The sequence below is a fragment of the Pelophylax lessonae genome, assembly GCF_965119305.1.
Source record: "Pelophylax lessonae genome assembly, chromosome: 4".
Taxonomy (NCBI): domain Eukaryota; kingdom Metazoa; phylum Chordata; class Amphibia; order Anura; family Ranidae; genus Pelophylax; species Pelophylax lessonae.
In genome coordinates this window covers 273,717,105-273,736,919 of record NC_138771.1, presented here as the reverse complement: position 1 = coordinate 273,736,919, position 19,815 = coordinate 273,717,105, and the positions used below count along the sequence as shown (strand labels likewise).

Here is a 19,815-nt window from a genome sequence, read left to right as displayed (position 1 = left end):
TCTAATATAGGGATGCACCGAATGTTCGGCGGCCAAACATTATTCGGCCGAAAATAGAAAAAATAGCACTTTCGGTGTTCGGCCGAATAAGTCAAAAGGCCGAATAATTTTGTGCCGAATAATAGGGCTGAACGATAGTCGATATGATATCGACTATCGTTCTGTGGCCGTAGGCGATATTCATATCGCCGAGGTCACGATATTTACAGGGGGAAGGGACTCGGAGGAGGACAGGAGGACTCTCAGACTTCCGTGAAGCCGGGACACTTCAGCGGTGAGCATACATTACATTACTCACTCGTGCACTGCAGCCCGCCCCACACATTCAGTGAGTCTTACTCTCCTCCCTAGTTTTTTCAATGGCACATTCAGGAAGCCAATCACGACGTGATTAGCTGCACAGCGAACCAATCACGCGTGCCTGCACACCTGATTGGTTCCGCTGTGCCGCTACTCACGGCGTGATTGGCTTCCTGAATGTGCCATTGAAAAAACTAGGGAGGAGAGTAAGACTCACTGAATGTGTGGGGCGGGCTGCAGTGCATGAGTGAGTAATGTATGTATGCGGCTGTGCTCCTTTCCAGGCTCCTACTAGTCCACCTCCAGCCTCCTACTACCACCACTATGAGAGACTGTGTCACTGTATAATCTGATCGAGTCCACACTGACACTGACTGACTGTCACTGAGTAATTGATGTTACCACATTAACCCTGACCTGCCCAGTGCCCTGTATCTGCAATTAAAATTTACAAGGCTGCCTGCATGCTTCCTGATTTCCATTCCCAGCATCCTTCCCAATCCCTACAGTGTCACTAACATTAACCCTATGGTACAAGGCTGCAGTGTGCACTGAATCCCATTCCCTACAGTAACATTTAGGGAGAGAGAGAGACATGAGAGGACAAGAGAGAGAGAGAGGACAAGAGAGAGAGAGTGAGAGGACAAGAGAGAGAGAGAGAGAGAGAGAGACATGAGAGGACAAGAGAGAGAGAGTGAGAGGACAAGAGAGAGAGAGAGAGAGAGAGAGAGAGAGAGAGAGAGAAAGACACGAGAGGACAAGAGAGAGGACAAAAAATTGGCAAAATAAATGGAAAAAATGCGAAACACCGCGTTCGGTATTCGGCCTTCGGCCAAACATTTTATTATTATTCGGCTTCGGCCAAGAATTTCATTTCGGTGCATCCCTACTCTAATATGAGGCATTATTCCTCCCACTGACACCAACAGTGGGGCATAGTTACTGCTGTACTGTAGCGCTTACCTCTGCAGAAGCTGCTGTCATCAGCTACACACCAAATGACACCAACAATAGAGCTCTATTCCTTCCACCGATGGCAATGATGAGGATGTGACACAATTCCTCCCATTATTACCTATAATGGAACACTATTCCTTCTCCTACTGACCACAGGTGCCATGTAACTGTTTTACTTTCAACTTACCACAAAACCTGAGCAATGGTTTACTCGCCCTGATATTGGGGCATTTCCTTCTTCAACTGGCCACAGTCTGGCCTTCCCAAAGTCTAAAAGACCGTAAACTGGCCCTTTGGAAAGTTTTGAGACCCCTGTTCTATCTAGGGGCTTCCTGACAGCAGGAGAAGCAGAGAGGATCATGGGAACAGATAGAAATGATGGGATAAGGATGACAACAGAATGCGTTGATGGGGGGGTCATGAAGCTGGGAAGAGAAAATTATTGATATAATGATAAGGTTCTACACCATCCAGGTAGGCAGATGACTACAGTAGGTGGGAATGGAAATACCTGGCACTAAAATTGAAATGCCTAACAAGATGATGTTCCCATGACATAAGATTATGGAAATAAGGCTGTGTGTGTGTGTGTGTGTGTGTGTGTATGTAATACACACACACACCCACACTTCAAGGATACATTTTCAGTTGTGAAAGGAATGTAATTGTACATTAAAAAAATGCAGTGAACCACTGTGTATTTTGAAAGAAATTTAAGTTTATTAAATATCATCTCTGGAACCATAATACAACTGGCATTCCTTTTTAATGCTTAGATGGTGGAGGAGGAACCCACTCCTCTATCTTCTTGCGAGTGGTAGAGTATGGTACATACTGTCTTGGAGTGGCACTCAGGTTGAACTGGTGAGTCTCCCATATAAATTTATGAGCAGCAGGAGGGTGAGTGGTAGGAGGATTTTCTGTCATGCAATGAAGCCAGCGATGCCTGAATAAAGAGAAGATACAGTTTCACCTATTAATATCATAGAAATAGGTCTACTGCCTAAAATATTTGTAGAAGAAATTCCAGAAATATATCACAACATCTTTTTATCTCTAGATATGTCAGGATTTCAAATAGCAGTAGACTGGCAGACCTGTTTATAGTAAACATTACTAAAAAGAATAAAAGAAAAACATGAGTGGCAGAATTATCATTAGATGATTCGTTAAAAATGCATGACGGAAAATCTGCATGTATGGTGTTCAACTACATAGGAGCTAACTGCTCATTTTAAGCCAGTACCAGTATCTTGATAGCAGTCTGCACTGAATATTCATGTTTGTATTAAAGGGAAGATACAAATCTCAACTATAATGGTTTAAAATGAATATATTTATAGATCAATATATATTCATTTAACAAATGAACATTAACTACATGACAAAGGATTCCCTGAGCGGGTTGATAACTAATGATATAGCACAAGTGGCCTCTTTTCACACATATTGAAGCCTTAAGGCTCCGTTCACATCTAGGCGTTTTGGGGGATTTTTTCTGCTCTAGGATCAGCTCTCAAAACGCCCAACAAGACAAATCCTATTAATTTCAATGGCCCCTGTTCACATCTGAGCATTTTGACGCTGTGAGCAAAACGCCCAACGCTCAAAAAAGTAAATGATCTTCTTTTTGGGCAGATTACAGGCGTTTCCATTGGTCTCTATTCAATCTAAAAACGCCTGCACAAAAAACGCCTGTAAAACGCCTGCAAAAATGCCTGTAATAGCAACGCCAAGATGTGAACGTAGCCTTAAGTGATTTTAAAAGCAGATTTTTTTTAAAAAATAACCAACATGTCATACTTACCTTCGCTGTGCTGTGGTTTTGGTCCCGATCCTCCGCTTCTTGGGTCCCCCGCTGGTGCTCCTGGCTCCTCCCTTGTGTCGAGTGCCCCTATAGCAAGCAGGCCCACTTCCAAGCCCCTGCTCTGTGTGTCCACTCACACACGGAGCGCAGCTTGGCCCTGGTCCCACTCTCTCCTCACTGGCTGTGATTGACAGTAACGGGATTCAATAGTTCCCGAGGAGGAAGAGATCAGGGAGAACCGCTGCGGTCGTGCACATCGCTGTATTTAGAGGGGGCTCCGGTAAGTACTGGGGGGCGGGGGGTTCTGTACACAGAAGGTGCATGAAGGTAAAATCCTTGAGCCTTTACAACCACTTTAAAAAAGGTAGCCTGTTCATTTCAGCTTGACCTACTGAGCTCTGTAAGTAACATGCTTTTTTTTTTTTTAACAACTGGTGGTAAAGGGAACTGATAATCATAAACACAACTCAAGTGTCAGGATACAATAATAAAAAAAAAAAATATTCACATGCAATATTTCATATTTATTTGGACTAAAAATGTTTTTTCAGTCATGAAGATAATAAAAAATAAATATATCAAATCACTATACATCCCTGTTTAAAAAAGGGACACTCTTTCCAGAAATACCGGATGAGCAACATTAGGCATCCTCTTGTATACCACATAAGCACAGAGGTAATGATTCAAGTCACAGAATTAGGAAAATAGGACCACAGAAATCTCCTATAATTTCCCCTTTCAATTATTAGATTCTCTTTTACAGTCAATTTCGTAAAAGCTTCAGATGACATGGTTTTTATAGGAAAAGGAAATCCCGTGTTCATCGTGGAGAGAGGACAGCAAAAGATTAAGTGACTGTTTTTATTAATTTCATCATTCTGGTCCCATGGCAGCACAGACATCAATAAAATAATAACGGATGTTCTGAGCCTTCCTCGCTACAAGAAAACTGTGGTCTTGTTGTCTGTGTCCCCACTGTGCGGATTTCCCCTTATTGCCTGCTCTTTAAGACACGTGTCAGACAAGAAGAAGGGAGATGTTTCTAACAGTTTTGTGAGAAAGACAGAAAGTGATGGAGAAACAGGCAAAAAACAGCTGCAAAGATTTGACAGAGATTTTCACTCACTCCTAAAACAGCAGCAGAAAATCCCACTGCTGACTTCATGTATAATCCAGTTTGTTCTAAAAACCCTTTACCCAGTAAAGCGACAGCCAATCGATTTTCTGTTGTTTGAAAGAGGTTATCATTTTAGGTACCATAACATCATTTTCTCTTAGGATTTGTTTCTTCTTTTTTGCTACAAACCCTCGCCTGATCTTCTTCCAACAGTGCTGGGACAAGGGACTACAGTCTAGAGCAGGGGTCTTCAAACTATGGCCCTCCAGTTGTTCAAGAACTACAATTCCCATCATGCAACAGCTGGAGGGCCGTAGTTTGAGGATCCCTGGTCTAGAGCCCTGTGCGGGACGGTTTTATTAAACCTGCACCGGCTGAATGTATGACCAGGACTGCCCGCACCCGCAATGTTTGTGTCCACTCCCGCCCGCACCCGCAATGTTTGTGTCCACTCCTGCAGTTTTGCCCTATACTCGCCGTATAAGACTACCCCCACTTCTGAGGCAACACCATGTCATAACATCAGTGGAGCCATCACATCCCTATTAAATATTTTAGCCCGCTGGATGTGCCCTAATATGTACTGTAGCTTCTGCTACATACAGAACTTCTCTATTATTAATAGTTTAGCCCGCTTGTTGTGCATACAGTAAGCTTTCGCTACTTACAGAACGTCCCTGTGCTGTAATACTCTATGTACCACGCTGAGCCAATCACGGCAAGCTGTGTATTCTATTATTGCAAAACCTGCTCCGATTGGCAAAGATTGTATAAGCCCGCCTCTCTGACTCAGCCAATCCGAGCAGGCTTTGTATGCATTAATAGAATACACCGCTTGCCGTGATTGGCTCAGCACGGTACATAGAGTATTACAGCACAGGGATGTTCTGTAAGTTGCCAAAGGTACTGTATACACATCCAGCGGGCTAACATTTTTAATAGGGATGTGCTGTAACTAGCTGAAGCTACAGTACCTGGCGTATAAGATGACCCCCGAATTTTGGGGTATATTTTTTTTATTATAAAAAAAAAGTCGTCTTATACGCCAGAAAATACGTTACACCAAATTGCACCGTTCCCCGCGGGTCTCCGCAAATTTTTTTGACCGCCCACTCACGCCCGCAGCAGAGGTAAAACCGCCCGCTCCCGCAAGATTTGCATTGGGTCCCACGGGAGCCCAAACCCAATGCAGCCCTCTACTACAGTCCACATCTAAGCTGAAGAGTAAACCAGGTCTGTGGGGTATGACAACATTTTACAGCTTTTATGAATTAGGTGTAAGCATTGTAAAAGGTAAAAAAGATGTTAACTGACTTTTTCCTCTCTTTCATGAATCAAAAAGATACTATTAACTGAAAATGATAGCGGATATGACACTTAGCACATAGTATACAGTACACCGATCAGCCACAACATTATGACCACCCACCTAATGTTTAGAAGGTCCCTCTTTTCCATCAAAACAGCTATGACCTTTCGAAGCATGGACTCCACTAGATCTTCAAAGATATGCTATGTTATCTGGCACCAAGCCGTAAGTAGTAGATCCTTTAAGTCTGAAAGTTGTGAGGAGCACATCACACAGCTGCTCGGTTAGATAGAGATCTGGAGAATGTGGTGACCAAATCAAAACCTCAAACTAGTAGTTGTGTTCCTCAAACCATTCTTGAATTTTTTTTTTTTTGTTTTTAATTCTTTATTTTTAAAGTGGAGTTCCACCCTAAAATGACACTTCTGTCCATCTTCTTGTGCCAGGTCACCTTAAAAAGAAATGGATAATCGCATTTTTTTTTATTTTTACTTACCTTGGATTAGAAGAAAATATACTTACCTTACTTCATCTTCCTTACCTCGGAGGCCACGGCCCGTCGTCACTTCCTGGCTTGCAATGATTCCTGGGAGCCGATTGTCATCGCTCCCAGGAATCAATTCGCCTGCACTGGCCCCGACGTCAGTTCCGGTGCAGGCGCATCATACCTTGCTAAACAGCTTCTGGGCATGCCCAGAAGCTGTGCAGGGATGACGCTGCAGCCCTGGAAGTGACGGCGGGGCCGGCGCAGTGCATCGTGGGACCGAAGAGGACGGAAGAGGACGCAGAAGAGGATCGCGCTGGCTTCAAGCTGCCCACACCTGAGATGGCAGCGCTGGACAATACATTTTCAAGGTAAGTATTTCTTCTTGCAGGTAAGTGCAACCCGGGACAGTTCAGAGGCTATCCATTGTGGAATGTACTAGCCCTGACTGTCCCGGGGCTATTTTTATGTCTTTTTTTTTTTTTTTTTTAGGTGGAACTCCGCTTTAAGCATCACACGGTAAGTGCATGTGCCTACAGAGGTTCAGCGCGTGGATCACATACCAACTCAGAAACAGAGAAAAACCCTTGTCTCACATTGTAATTAAGTGTAAGTTCACCTTTACAGAAATTCTGTAAGGTGAACTTTCACTGGACCCTGCACCCCCAAGTCCCTTTGTACCCGAGTCCCGCGATCACCTGCTGTGAGAGAGATCAGTTCCCCCGCTTTACTGGTCAAGGGATGTGAAATCCCAGCGGCTTTCTCTCCTTCTCTCCTCTTCTCCAGTGCTGACAGGACAGGCTAGGCAGGTTAGGCAGGTTCTGATATGATGGTGCCAACCAATTACAATGCCGCGAATACATACCTTTAAGAAGTACGTTTAGGAAATTAAGCCACTGGGTTTTCAAATAAAATCCATTTCTCTGATGTTCATTGACAGATACAGCTACTGATTCTTTTTAACTACTGGGTTATACTGCCCCCTACAGGAGAAGGACACTAGGCAGGAAAAAGCTTGACTACACCTATGGGCAGTCCCAGGGGGTATACACCCACACTCAGCTATAGGCACTCAGTTTTGTTACAAGCAGTGTCAGAAGAAAGTCAACTCCACAGAGGGGTGGGTGCTGTGTCCGTCAATGAACATCAGAGAAATAGATTTTTACGGTTAGTCAAAAATGCCATTCTCTCTTTCGTTCATTGATGGACACAGCTCCTGATATTCTTAACCATTGGGATGTCCCAAAGCAGTGGTAAACATAAGGGGTGAGAAAACAGCAGAAAAAAATTCCCAAGGCTAACCATAGCCAACCAGGTAACATGGAGCTCAACCAAAAACAACTGGAGCTCACCTGAAAAAAAACAATACAACCTCCAAAGAGGACCAGGTCCTCTAAACAGCAGACTGCAAAAACTTGCGGCCAAAAGAAGGCCAAGACAGGGAAAGGAGCCTAATTGAATAGGCCTGAATCACTGTCCATCTGATCCACCTGGAAATGATCGCAGCAGAAACGGTCAACCCTTTTTGAGGTCCAACTGTGAGTACAAATATTGAGGCCGACTTCCTAAAACACTCAGTAGCTTCCAGATACACCCTGATTGGCCAAACCACATCCAGGGAATGCAGAGCAATTGCCTTAGGATGTTTAGGTCTGGGACATAGGTAAGGCAACACAATGTCAAAATGGAAATCAGAGACGACCTTTGGAAGGAACAATGGACAGGGACGAAGAACCACCTTAGCTCTGTAAAGCAACAGGTAAGGTGAACGACAAGACAACGCCACCAGCTCTGATACCTTGCATGCAGAAGTAATAGCCACCAAAAAGGTCACCTTCTGGGACAACGTAAGAAGGGGAACCTCCCTTTTTTTTTTTTTTTTTTTTTAAGGGAGATTCCTGAATAACTGATAACACCAATTTGAGGACCCACGGCGGTAATGTCGACCGCACTAGAGGAACCAAGTGTCGAGCTCCCTGGATAAAGGTATGCACCAAGGAAAGCATGGCCAATGGACGTTGAAAGAAAATCGTCAAGGCCATAACCTGGCCCTTGATGGTACTCAAGGACAGGCGCTGCTCAACCCCCCCCCGTTGGAGGAAAGCCAAGATCCGAGCCACCTAAAAAGAACGAGGGAGAACCCCAAAAGACTCACCACGCAACATACGTCTTCCAAATACGATGGTAGATCTTCCTAGAGGTAGATTTTCTAACCTTTAACAGCGTAGGAATCACCGATTCAGACAAACCTCTATTCTTCAGCGCATGGCTTTCAACAGCCAAGCCGTTAAAACCAGCGACTGTAAAGCAGGATGGAAGAATGGTCATTGAGCCAACAGATCTTTCCTGAGAGGAAGTTTACAAGGAGCACCGGCGCCCAGCCATACCAGATCAGTGTACCAAGACCGGTGAGGCCAGTCTGGAGCCACCAGAAAGATCGGGATCCCTTGCTGCAATGATCCTGCACAGGAGTCTTATCAGAAGTCTGAGAGGGGAAAAGGCATAAATCAGACGATACTGATGCCAAGGAGTCACTAATGCGTCTGTGGCGTCGGCCAGAGAATCCCGACCATGCCACAAACCTCTGTACCTTTCATGGAATGTGTACAGCAGAGAGGGCTGGAACGATCGTTCTGCCCACCTTAGAATGCTGGCTACTTCCTGATTCACCAGGACACGTCTTGTGCCCTCATGGTGATTGACATAGGCCACAGCCGTGGCACTGTCCAATTGAATTCATACCAGACACCCCTGAAAACAAATTGTCCAATAATCCACACAAAGTCCGCTCGGAGTTCCAGAGTCCAGAACCTCTGAGCACAAGCTGTGCCGAGAACGCCTCCCCACCCGGACAGGCTGGCATCCGTGGTGACGACCGCCCAGTACAGGGAGAAGGATTTCCCTGTCCAAGTGCCAAAGAACAAAGCCACCCCTGGAGACTGTGGATTCTTGTCCCATTTCACCTGAATCTCTTTTTGCAGAGATCTCGTGTGAAACTGGGCAAACGGAAATGCCTTGAAGGTAGACGCCATCAGGGCCAGCACCCGCATGCAAGCCCAGAGGAATGACCGTCTGCTGGACAACAGAAGCTTAATTGCCTCCTGCAATTTCTGGAGTTTTTCTAGAGGAAGAAACACTCTGGCTGAGGCCGAATCCACCCAGATAGTCCAGTTTTGTGGACGGAACCAGAGCAGACTTCTGAAGGTTCAGAATCCAACCGTAATCCCCAAGAGTAATCTCCAAGGTGTCCATTAGAGCAGTAGAAGACACTGCTCGCAGAAGATGATCGCCCAGGTACCACAGTACTGGGTCAAAAAAAACAAAGAAATTTCCAGTCACAACTTACCAACCAGCCAGCGACCAACTCAATTGGACTGTCTAACAGTAAGCTTTAAAAACAGGGGTTTGGTTGCACACATTCGCAAATACATGCGTAAGCTGCAGGCCCCCGGAAAGGCACCCTGTAATCTGCAGTCCCTAACTCTACAATTTAAAGAGTCTCTACAATGAGAGCACATGTATCTAATGGGATAGATAGAGGACAGGTGACTAGAGGGAGCCCAAAGGCACAGGGTCAAACTGAACACCCAGCACATCGCACAATGGCGGCAAAGGCGTCAGTGCATTGCCTGGCTCAATATAGATATCAAATGATAATGCAAAAAGTGGTCACCGCCTCCATCTATAACTGGTCTTAATGGTAAGGAGCACTGGAAGGGCGGACGCAAGTCAAACCACTGTGGCCAACACTTTGTAAAGACTCGAGGAATAGAGTTAAAAGCCACAAACTGATAATGCTCCTCGCCCACTGCAAAGCAGAGGAAGCACTGGTGACCGGCACATATTGGAATGTGAAGGTAGGCGTCCTTGATGTCGATAGAAGCGAGAAAAATCCCCCAGATGTAGGGACGCCACTACCGTGCGAATGGACTCCATTCGGAACTTCTGTACCCGCACAAAGCAGTTTAATGCCTGGAAGTACAGAATTGGATGTTGATAAAAGAAAAGGAATTGGCAGCACTCCAGGTTGAGTCAAAATCCATATTTATTGACTGGACATCCAAATTATGACAATCGTGACAAGGTAGACGCGTTTCACACACTGACTGTGTGCTTAATCATTACTGATACTTACTGGTAATGATTAAGCACACAGTCAGTGTGTGAAACGCGTCTACCTTGTCACGATTGTCATAATTTGGATGTCCAGTCAATAAATCTGGATTTTGACTCAACCTGGAGTGCTGCCAATTCCTTTTCTTTTATCAAGTTTTCACGGAAGGCGAGCCGGGGCATGCACCTGTGTGAGTCATCAGGCAATTACACCACCTTGAGCAGTGAGTCCTTGTCTCTTCAACAGAATTGGATGTGCCTTGCCTTCCTTCCATGGAATTGTAAACAGGTTTGAGTAAAACCCCTGAAAACATTCCGAAGTCGGAACCAGGACAATCACCCCATGACGTAACAAGTCTTACACTGCCCCAAAGTAACACCGTAGGCGATCTGGGTACAAGTGCAGGTTGGAAGGGAAGAACCTTTCCAGAGGAAAAGACCGAAGCTTGATCTTGTAGCCGAACCAAATGACTTAGTGGACCCACTTGACCTGTACCAGAGAGGTCCACGGATCCGGAAATCCGATATGGGTGAGGGTGCCTCTCATGCAGAGGAAGCCTTGTCCACAGGTCTAGAAGAGCCCCTCATGGCTTGCCAGACTAGGTCCTCTTGGAACCCCTGGGGGAGGCCCTGAAGGAGTTTTTATCCCCAAACAGGTGATCCCCCCACAAAGGGGACATCAGATAAAGCCTCCTTAGAAGTCTGGTCTGCAGACCGGCATTGTCAGCCAGATAAGACGCCGAAGGACCACTGCTGATACAGATAGCCTAAAATTCAAAGAAGCCTCCCCCAAAGAGGCATAACAGATAAACTGTAGCCCCTGGATCAACTAACCTGTCAGCTCCACAAAGGCAGGGGGAAGCAGTTTTCCCTCCAGGTCCCGGCGTAAAAGTTTAGCCCACTCGTCAGAGTTTGCGACACCAAGGCAATAGTATATACCAGCCTAAGCCGAACCAGCCATAGCGAAACATATGGTGGGCCAGAGCCTCTGTTCTCCTATCAAATGGATCTTTAAAGGCCAAAGACTCCTCAACCGGAATTAAGGTAGCTTTATTTAACCTGGAAACCGGCGAGTCCACTACAGGTGTGACTGTCCAATTTTTTAAGTAGGGAATCCTTAGAAGCATACCACATAGCAAAACGCTTAGGGACCACAAGAGTGCGTTTTGAAAAAACCCCACTGTTATGTGACAATGTTGTCAAAGTAAGCAAGAAAGGGGAACACCTCCTCCACAGTGGCGGACCTGTGGTGCCAAAAGGGACCGGCGCATCTCCGCCATGTTTAAAATTCCATGCTCTGACAGACACAATCAATGCATCCACCAGCGCCTTTTTATGCACGGCTAGAGGAGCAGAGGTAACATCCTCACTGTCTAAACACTCAGGGTGCATGGATGCAGACCCAGTAGGGTAGCTTGCGTCCGTGGCGACCAAAACAGATTCAGGATCTAAAGGACAGATGAGGCACGGGAGGGCAGTGGATGCTAAATACCAAGGTCATCTGGAATAACATACCAATCAGGGGAGGGCCGCCAAATGAGATGCCGCAAGGGGAATGCCAACCCAGGGTCCATGCACAGACCACCTACTGGAGCCCACAAAAAAACAAGGGGGGGGGGGTCGCCCTCCAAGCCACTCCATAGAGGCCCGCACAATAGGAAATAGCCCCCTTAAATGGGGGTTGCCCGCCATGACACAGACGCACAGGCAGAGTATCCTGTTGGTCCTGCAGCGCTAAAAGGGGTAGGTACCCTGCACAATAATGGCAGCATGATTGCCATCAAAAATTAAACCACAAAGTCGCAGCCTAAATTTGGGGCCGGATCCAGATGCGTGAGGCGCGGACCTGTAGATGCCAGACAATCCGCTCCCCCAGCCCAAAAACTGCAGCAGGAACCCAGAGGACATACCTTCCCTAGTCCCCAACCCCCAGGGTAGCAGGGGAACCCTGCTCAACCCCCTGTGCACCAGGAAAAACTTGGTCAGCAGCGACTCCAACAAACCCTCCTTAAGAGCATGTGGCAAAAGCCAGCTCATAACCTCACCCGGGGGGGCCTGAACCCCCACAGTGACCACCAAATTTTTAGAGGGCTGGGGGGACTGGGGGGGTCCCACCGTCCCACACGTCCACCTAAAAAACCCTCCAGGGGTAGAAGGGGGACAGCTACTTACCATACCAGGAACAGGGTAAACACCGCTCCTAACAGACCACCACTCCATCAGGATGTGGGTGGCTGTCGGCCAGGAGGAACGCTGTGACTCTAGCTGAGGGCAGGTCGTATGCACCCTCGCGAGACGTTTATCTCGCCTGCCCCCGTCCAGTGGGGCTATGTCGAGGCTGACCTAGCGGGAGCCTGAGCCTAGGCCTATGCGCTCTGGCCAGACTGTGGGGACCCTCTGGATCTAGATTATCTAGTCTTTCTCCCAGTTGGCAGTAGATTCTCACAGGAACAAAATAACAAAGATAGGAAAAATCCATTTAAAAGGAAAAAAATTGCTAGGACCAAAGATCCCAGCAATGAACTAGGTCCTTACTCCTTACTAGGCAGAAAAAAAAAAGATTGCCTATAGCCGAGTGTGGGTGTACACCCCCTGGGACTGCCATAGGCGTAGTCAAGCTTTAATCCTGCCTAGTGTCCTACTCCTGTAGGGGGCAGTATATCCCAATGGTTAAGAAGAATCAGGAGCTGTGTCCATCAATGAACGAAAGAGAAATATGTATTTTTTTTTTTATTAACAAACACGTTATACTTACCTGCTCAAACAGAATTGCACAGAGTGGTCCTGATCCTCCTCTTCTGTTGTGCATGTTTCTTTGCAAATAAGAAAAAATACACTAAAAAGGGTATTTGGAGAACTGCATTCCATTTAGATTAATATGAAGGGTACACACAATGCATTTCAGAAATTAAGATGTCTTTCATGAGCTTTTAATTTAAACCTCAAGAGGGAAGAAAAACTCCTTTGAATGTCTTCTATTGAATTTTTAATAGCAAAGTAGGGGCACAGCTTACATGATTAAAGAGGAAATATTACAAGAGGTGATTGACTTCTACATGTAATCCTCTAGCAGGAAAAAAAACAATTTTGCATACCAACACCTGATCTTTAATAACACTTGCAGGTTTAAAATAACTAAGATGCTATTCTGATATTAGGATATTATTCTGGGGTTTGCAATGGTTCATGTGTTATCACTTGTTGAGAGCAACCAGAGCATGAAAAGCTGTAGTTAGCACTGTGTTTCAATCACTGTGGCACAGAAACAGGTCAGTGCCTCTATATTCTAAGGTACAGATATGAATAACAAATAGCTTGACTTATTGCCACAGGAAACCTACGATACAAAATATCCTTTGCAGACAAAACAGCATTTACACAGCTTTACTGTAACCCAATGTTTTTATTATAACCATTTAATGACCGCCCCATAGCAGATTTACTGCTTCAGGGCGACCGTATTGTGCAGAATCACGTATATAAACATAATTGAGCACTTCCTTGTAGGGGCCGCATGTGTGCTTTGCTTCTGCTGTGATTTAGCACAGCAGAAGCAGATCAGTGGGGTGCTGGCCAATGGATGTTCATCCTGGGGGGGCTGGGAGAAGTGATTGCAAAGGGAAGTTATTTCCCTACAAAGGGAAAAAAAACCCTTCACTTCCCTTAGTAAAAGCACTACAAACTGTACACACAAACACTGACTATGCACACATTTAACCCTTTGACCGCCCTAGTTTAACCCCTTCTCAGCAAGTGTCATTAGCACAGTGACCGTTTATATTTTTAGCACTGTTGGATTAGTGTCACTGCCTCCCACTAAGTGTCAGTTAATGTCCAAATGCCCGCAGCAATATCGCAGTCCAGTTATAAGTGGAAGATCGCCATTACTAGTATACAAAAAAATAAATTCCAGTATCTATACACGCCACATTTTGTAGAGTCTAACTTTTGCTAAAACCAATTAATATTTGATTATTGGGATTTTTTTTACCAAAACTATGTAGCCGAATACATACTGGCAAAATTTATGAAGAAATTAAATTTTTATTTTCTTTTTATTGGATACGTTTTATTGCAGAAAGTGAAAAAACGGGATTTCTGACTTACCGTAAAATCCTTTTCTCTTAAGTTCATTGACGGACGCAGTCTCTGATGCATATTAGTAGGGTTATGCTGCCCCCTACAGGAGTGGGACACTGGGCAGAAAAAAGTTCTGGCTACGCCTATGGGCAGTCCCAGGGGGTATACCCTCTCTTCCTGCATAGGATGTCATTTTTTAATCTGCCTAGTCAGGAGTAAGGACCTAGTTCTTTGCTGAGATCTCTGGTCCTGGCAAAGTTTTTTTCTAGATCATTTTTTTTAGTTCTCTTTTCTCTGGGTTTTTTCCTGTGAGATCTACAAGTAACTATGCCGGATCTGGGCGACGGGCTGGATGTATAGATCCAGGGGGTCACCCCAGCTGGCCAACAAGCGGGCGCAGGCCTTAGCTCTGCGCTGATTCGGCCACAACATATTCCCACTCGACGGGGACTGGCCCCGAGAGTTAAATGTCTAGCCAGATCGCATACCACCGGGTCTACACCGTAGTGATCAAATACCACCAAAAAGAAAGCTCTATTTGTGGGGGAAAAAAGCATTGCATGACTGTGCAATTGTCAGGTAAAGTAACGCCAAAAATGGCCTGGTCGTGATAACTAAGTACAATGATGGTAATGCATACTTATTTATCCAATTCTTGCAAAAGAATCAACTTGGACAGTCGTCCCTTGTGCTATTGTTAAACTGCACGCAGACTACTGTTGGGCACTGCAATCTTGGATGTGATGTCGGCGGCTCAAAGAAAGGTCACTTCAATGATACCAAGTAGGAACCTTATGCATGAATTCTATTATGCAAGCTTGGAATCGAGGTGTTCCACAAAATAACATGTGATCTGCTATATGAGCAAAATGAAATTTTTTTGGAAGGGAGGTGCTTCCTAATTTGAGTACCCATTTGTCATATTACCAGCTCTTCCGCTCAACTGAGTTATTTCAACCTTTTTTGCTGATGGTTGATTTTTACAAACAGGAAGCCCTAACAGTGATCTATTGACAATGGAACTATAACATATATATATATATATATATATATATATATATATATATATATATATATATATATATATATATATATATATATATATAACAGCAGTAAGCTATAGCAAGTCCTATTCCATATGATGGACAGAGTTAACCAAAGGTCAACATTTTCAAAAGATGCAAAAGACCAGTGTTCAATTTGACACAAGGTCTTCCAGCTGCGTCGAATCGTAAAAGCAACTAATTTCTTTCTCGTTAAAACAACAACGTTACAGATCCCCTTGGAAAATGTCCCGTAGGACAAAACGCATAGGAAGGAGTTCAGTAGTGATGTCACCAAGCATGCCCACCTGGAGGACCGGGTGGTACCTGTAACATGCTTGCATTTTTTTTCTGTTTGGGAGTAAAATCTGTCATTTAACCACTTCCCCCTAGGTGGACGTCATATGACGTCCAAACTTTGCGGGTTTATACCGGGATGATGCCTCTAGCTAGAGGCATCATCCCGGTACCGTTGTTTGAAGCCGACGGTCGGCTTTCCGTCGGTACCGATCGATGCGGCTCGGGAGCCGCTCGATCATTACCCGGGGGGGCGGGAGGGGATGTCCCCCCCTCCCGCCGCCTTCCGCGGCTTTTACCGGGGCTCCCGTCCCACCGGGAGCCCCAAGCACCCAGCCGACCCAGTCCGCCGGCTGGATGGAGTCCCGATGAATGCCGGAAACGGCATCGATCGGGTCTCCGATGATGTAACCCGGAGGCGGCGTCCATGACGTCACTTCCGGGTTAGTGTGCTGCAAAACGGCGCCAAATTTGAAAAACGGCTGTATGCAAAAACGCCGTTTTCAGGGTTTTGCATACAGGGAAGTGTAGTGGAGGGGTCTAGGGTCTTTTAGACCCTCGATCCCTCCATAAAGTGTACCTGTCACTGCATATTGCTGTCACAAGGGATGTTTACATTGCTTGTGACACCAATAAAGGTGATCAGATTTTTTTTTTTTTTAAAAACTGTAATAAAGTTAAAAAAATAAATAAATTAAATTGGAAAAAAAAAAAAAAAAAAAAAAAAATTTAGCCGCCCCGATCACCGTTAGCTCGCGCACAAAAAAAAACGTATACGGAAGTCGAGCCGCGAATGAAATCGCTGTTCAAACCACACATGTGAGGTATCGCCGCGATCGCCAGAGCGTGAGCAATAATTAAAAAAAAAAGAGCTACACTCTAACTCTAAACTGGTAACCGTTAAATAAATTTAAAGTGTCGTCTATTGAGATTTCTATTGACCGTAGTCTGTCGTCATCCCACGGGGGGGCGAAATTTTAAACCGTAACATGTTGGGTATCTATTTACTCGGCATGACATCATCTTTCACAATATACAAAAAAAATGGGCTAACTTTACTGTTTAGTATTTTTTAAATGCAGTGATATGTAATTTTTCCCAAAAAAATGGCGTTTTAAAGACCGCTGCGCAAATACCGCGTGACAAAAAATATTGCAATGACCGCCATTTTATTCTCCAGAGTCTTTGCTAAAAAAATATATATAATTTTTGGGGGTTCTAAGTAGTTTTCTAGGAAAAAATACTGGTTTTAACTTGTAAACACAAAGTGTCCGAAATAGGCCTGGTATGGAAGTGGTTAAAAAAAAAACAAAAAACATGGAATGTACTTCACTGTGTAAATTCTCCTTCCTCTTCTCTACATGTGTACATATTGTACAATAGATATGCGACAGCCACTCATCCATTGGGGATCCACGCTGTGTTTCTTTGGATGATTTGGTGTGCTGGGCCATTATCACAACTGGGGATCGAGTGCTGATACGATCCATCCATTTGGGATCTGGGCTTCCTTAGATTTGAGGTCTGAACCTCTGGTAGGCAGCTGTGTGTATTAATGGCGGCTGGTGCACAACATTGATGTTGGATGTGAACAAAATCTTACTCCACAGTGAATTTTTTATTTATTTGGGACATTTGTGTGGATAACTTTAGTTCTGCTGAAAAACCATGCTCTGCCTGCAATGGCTAAGTAAAGGGTGGTGAATTTTTTTCCTATTAGACCTAAAGTGGTTGTAAGCCGTTACATATACCCTGCGAAGTGACTATCCCTCAGGTGATACACAGAAGTAAAACAAATCCTCCTACATAAGTTATACCCATGTACTTCCACCCCTTTCTTCTCTACATCCATACAAAGTACAACATTTATAAAGCTGGTCGGAAAGTTTATAAAAAGAAAGAAAAAAAAAAAAGAAAAAAAAGGGGGGGGGGGGGTCGAGAGCTGGTTACACTCTCAGCTCTGATTGGAGGGGAGGGACACAACCCCCTTTACACAGAACACAGGAACAGAGCTGAGGCCATCAATCAGCTGAAGCTCCCTCCCGTCACCTTTTTCTATTGGTGTCATCAAAACATGTCAGAAATGCCCGATAGCAGAGGAATGTGGCAGCAGACAAAAATGACACTTGTCCTAATTGAGACAAGTACACACTATAGAGTGATATGATTTGTTCATATTCCATTTCTAAGGGGTTTACAACCACTTCGAAGACAACAGAAAAAAAAGACCACAGGTAATTAGGCCTGTTCTACTTTACCCAAGGTTGGGTATGTATTTTTGGAAGAAATGTTTTTTTAAATGTGTCACCCATATATCAGATGCATATATATATATATATATACATACATACATACATACACACACATATGCATACATACATACATACATATACATATGGAGCTTGATGGACTAAACATTGAAGGCCTGTTAGAATCATTTGACCAAAGAGTATCACCTACATGAAAAACATCCAGTCCTAAAAGCCTTTAATGAAATGATTAGCGATAATTAACTTAGTTGGTATAAAATCTAATCTCCAACTCTGCATTAAAGCATGTAATTACTATGCACTTTCAGGACTATACACCAGCAAGGTTAATTTGAGATAGATTTCCTTCAATCCAGAAAACCCAGCTTAGATCATAAACTCAATTTAATACTTCTCCCCCGATGCTGCCCTTGGAGATGGAGAGGTTAATCCAACACAAAAGAGCAAACAAAGGCGTTAGGATACAATATATGTTTGAAGCCCCAGTGGATAAACTGTTATTTTCAGCCTTTATAGCAATATATCCGATAGAAAGCCTACCTGCCAACCAAAGTCTTTCCTGAAAAGAACAAGGGATAAGCACTTGAATGCAATAAAATGCACAGGTGACTCTTTAAGAAATTTTACAAGTTTAGTATGTCTCCTCTCCTATATAGTTTAAAGTTTATTAACTGTTTTTTTTTTTTTTGGTACCTTGCTTAAAAAGTAATTAATACCTCAAAAACTGCTCTAAAGTGCAAAACAGAGCCTTGAAGTGTAACGCCACCCAAAAAGGGAAGTTCTGATTTAACCCCTTGGCGCCAGCCATACGCAAATATGCAGCCTCTGGGCACCTGGTCCTTAGCGCCGAGGGGCCGCATATTTGCGTGAGTTGCTGCAAATACACCTGTGCCGAGAGCGTGCGCGCTGCACATTCCCGGCACAGTTACCGTCGCCTAACCAAAAGCTCCCGAACGCTCCTTGGGATCGGGAGTTTTCGGATCACGTGACCACCGTGACAGCTAATCATGGCAGTCACATGATTTTAAGCCCAGCCCTACCTCCCGGTATCATAAACCTCTTAAAAGACTGGCAGGCGCAGGCCCCGCCCCTGTTTAACATTTGGCAATTTTTTTTTTTGCCATGTCAGCTCGCAACGCCTAGGCTGCCAGGGTGAGCACAGCGCTGAATCCTGGGACAGGTGAGTATCTGTTTATTAAAAGTCAACAGCTATAGTTTTTGCAGCCAACTTTTAATTTTTTGTAAAATGACTGGAGCTCCTCTTTAAAAGACATAGAAATATGATAAAAGGAAGTGGCACGCCAATTTTGCCAATACAGATATATGCAGACCTGTGTATTAATTAGATTAGAAAATAATTTGAATTAGGACTCATTTGCTCAACAACCTCTTTCACTGCTCCCTGGCCACCCATGTGCACAATTTACAGGGTTAAAACAAGTGGTGATGAGCCTAAAATACTCCTTCTTTGCAAGCTAACAAGCAAGGCTGAGTGATCAGGGATTTCATTTAGATCCGATATCTCAAATATGTCATACACACACACCTGATTGTTTCATAATCCCAGAAGTTAAACATTATCTGCCCATACCATACATTAAATGCAAAAGGAGAGGGAAGAGACAGCCAAAGGTTTACGCTAAGAGCCCATTCACACTGCCGCGACTTGTGAGGCGACTTGTGTGCCCTCAAGTCGCCCCAAGTCGCTTGACATAACAAAAGCAATGTTAATCAATCAGTGCCGTCTTAATTGGCACTACTGAAGTCGCTCCGACTTCAGAAAAGGGTCCTGTACTACTTTGAGGCGACTTGTGATCCGACTTGTCCCATATACTTCAATGGGAGTCACCTCCTTATCTTAATTGAAGCGACTTGTGATCCGACTTTCCGTAAAAATGGTCCTGAACAAGAAAAAAGAGCATTTTTCTTATAATTTTTATTAGAACAGGAATATGGCTTCTCTCCACCTGGCCATTTTTCTTGCAGGCATTTATCAGGCATTTTTGGAGGCAGGCATGACTTTTTTTGGATTTAG

The 19,815-nt window shown here is 44.4% G+C and overlaps 1 protein-coding gene across 1 annotated transcript in view; it reads right to left on the bottom strand.

The window, feature by feature from the left end:
- Positions 1 to 1,955: 1,955 nt before the first annotated feature.
- Positions 1,956 to 19,815, bottom strand: part of NDUFA12 (NADH:ubiquinone oxidoreductase subunit A12) — a 59,866-nt gene continuing 42,006 nt past the window's right edge. Inside the window, exon 4 of the mRNA XM_082254815.1 lies at positions 1,956 to 2,203. Within this exon, the coding sequence (XP_082110941.1) occupies positions 2,023 to 2,203 (181 nt within the window). The 3' untranslated portion in view covers positions 1,956 to 2,022. The remainder of the gene's footprint in view (positions 2,204 to 19,815) is intronic.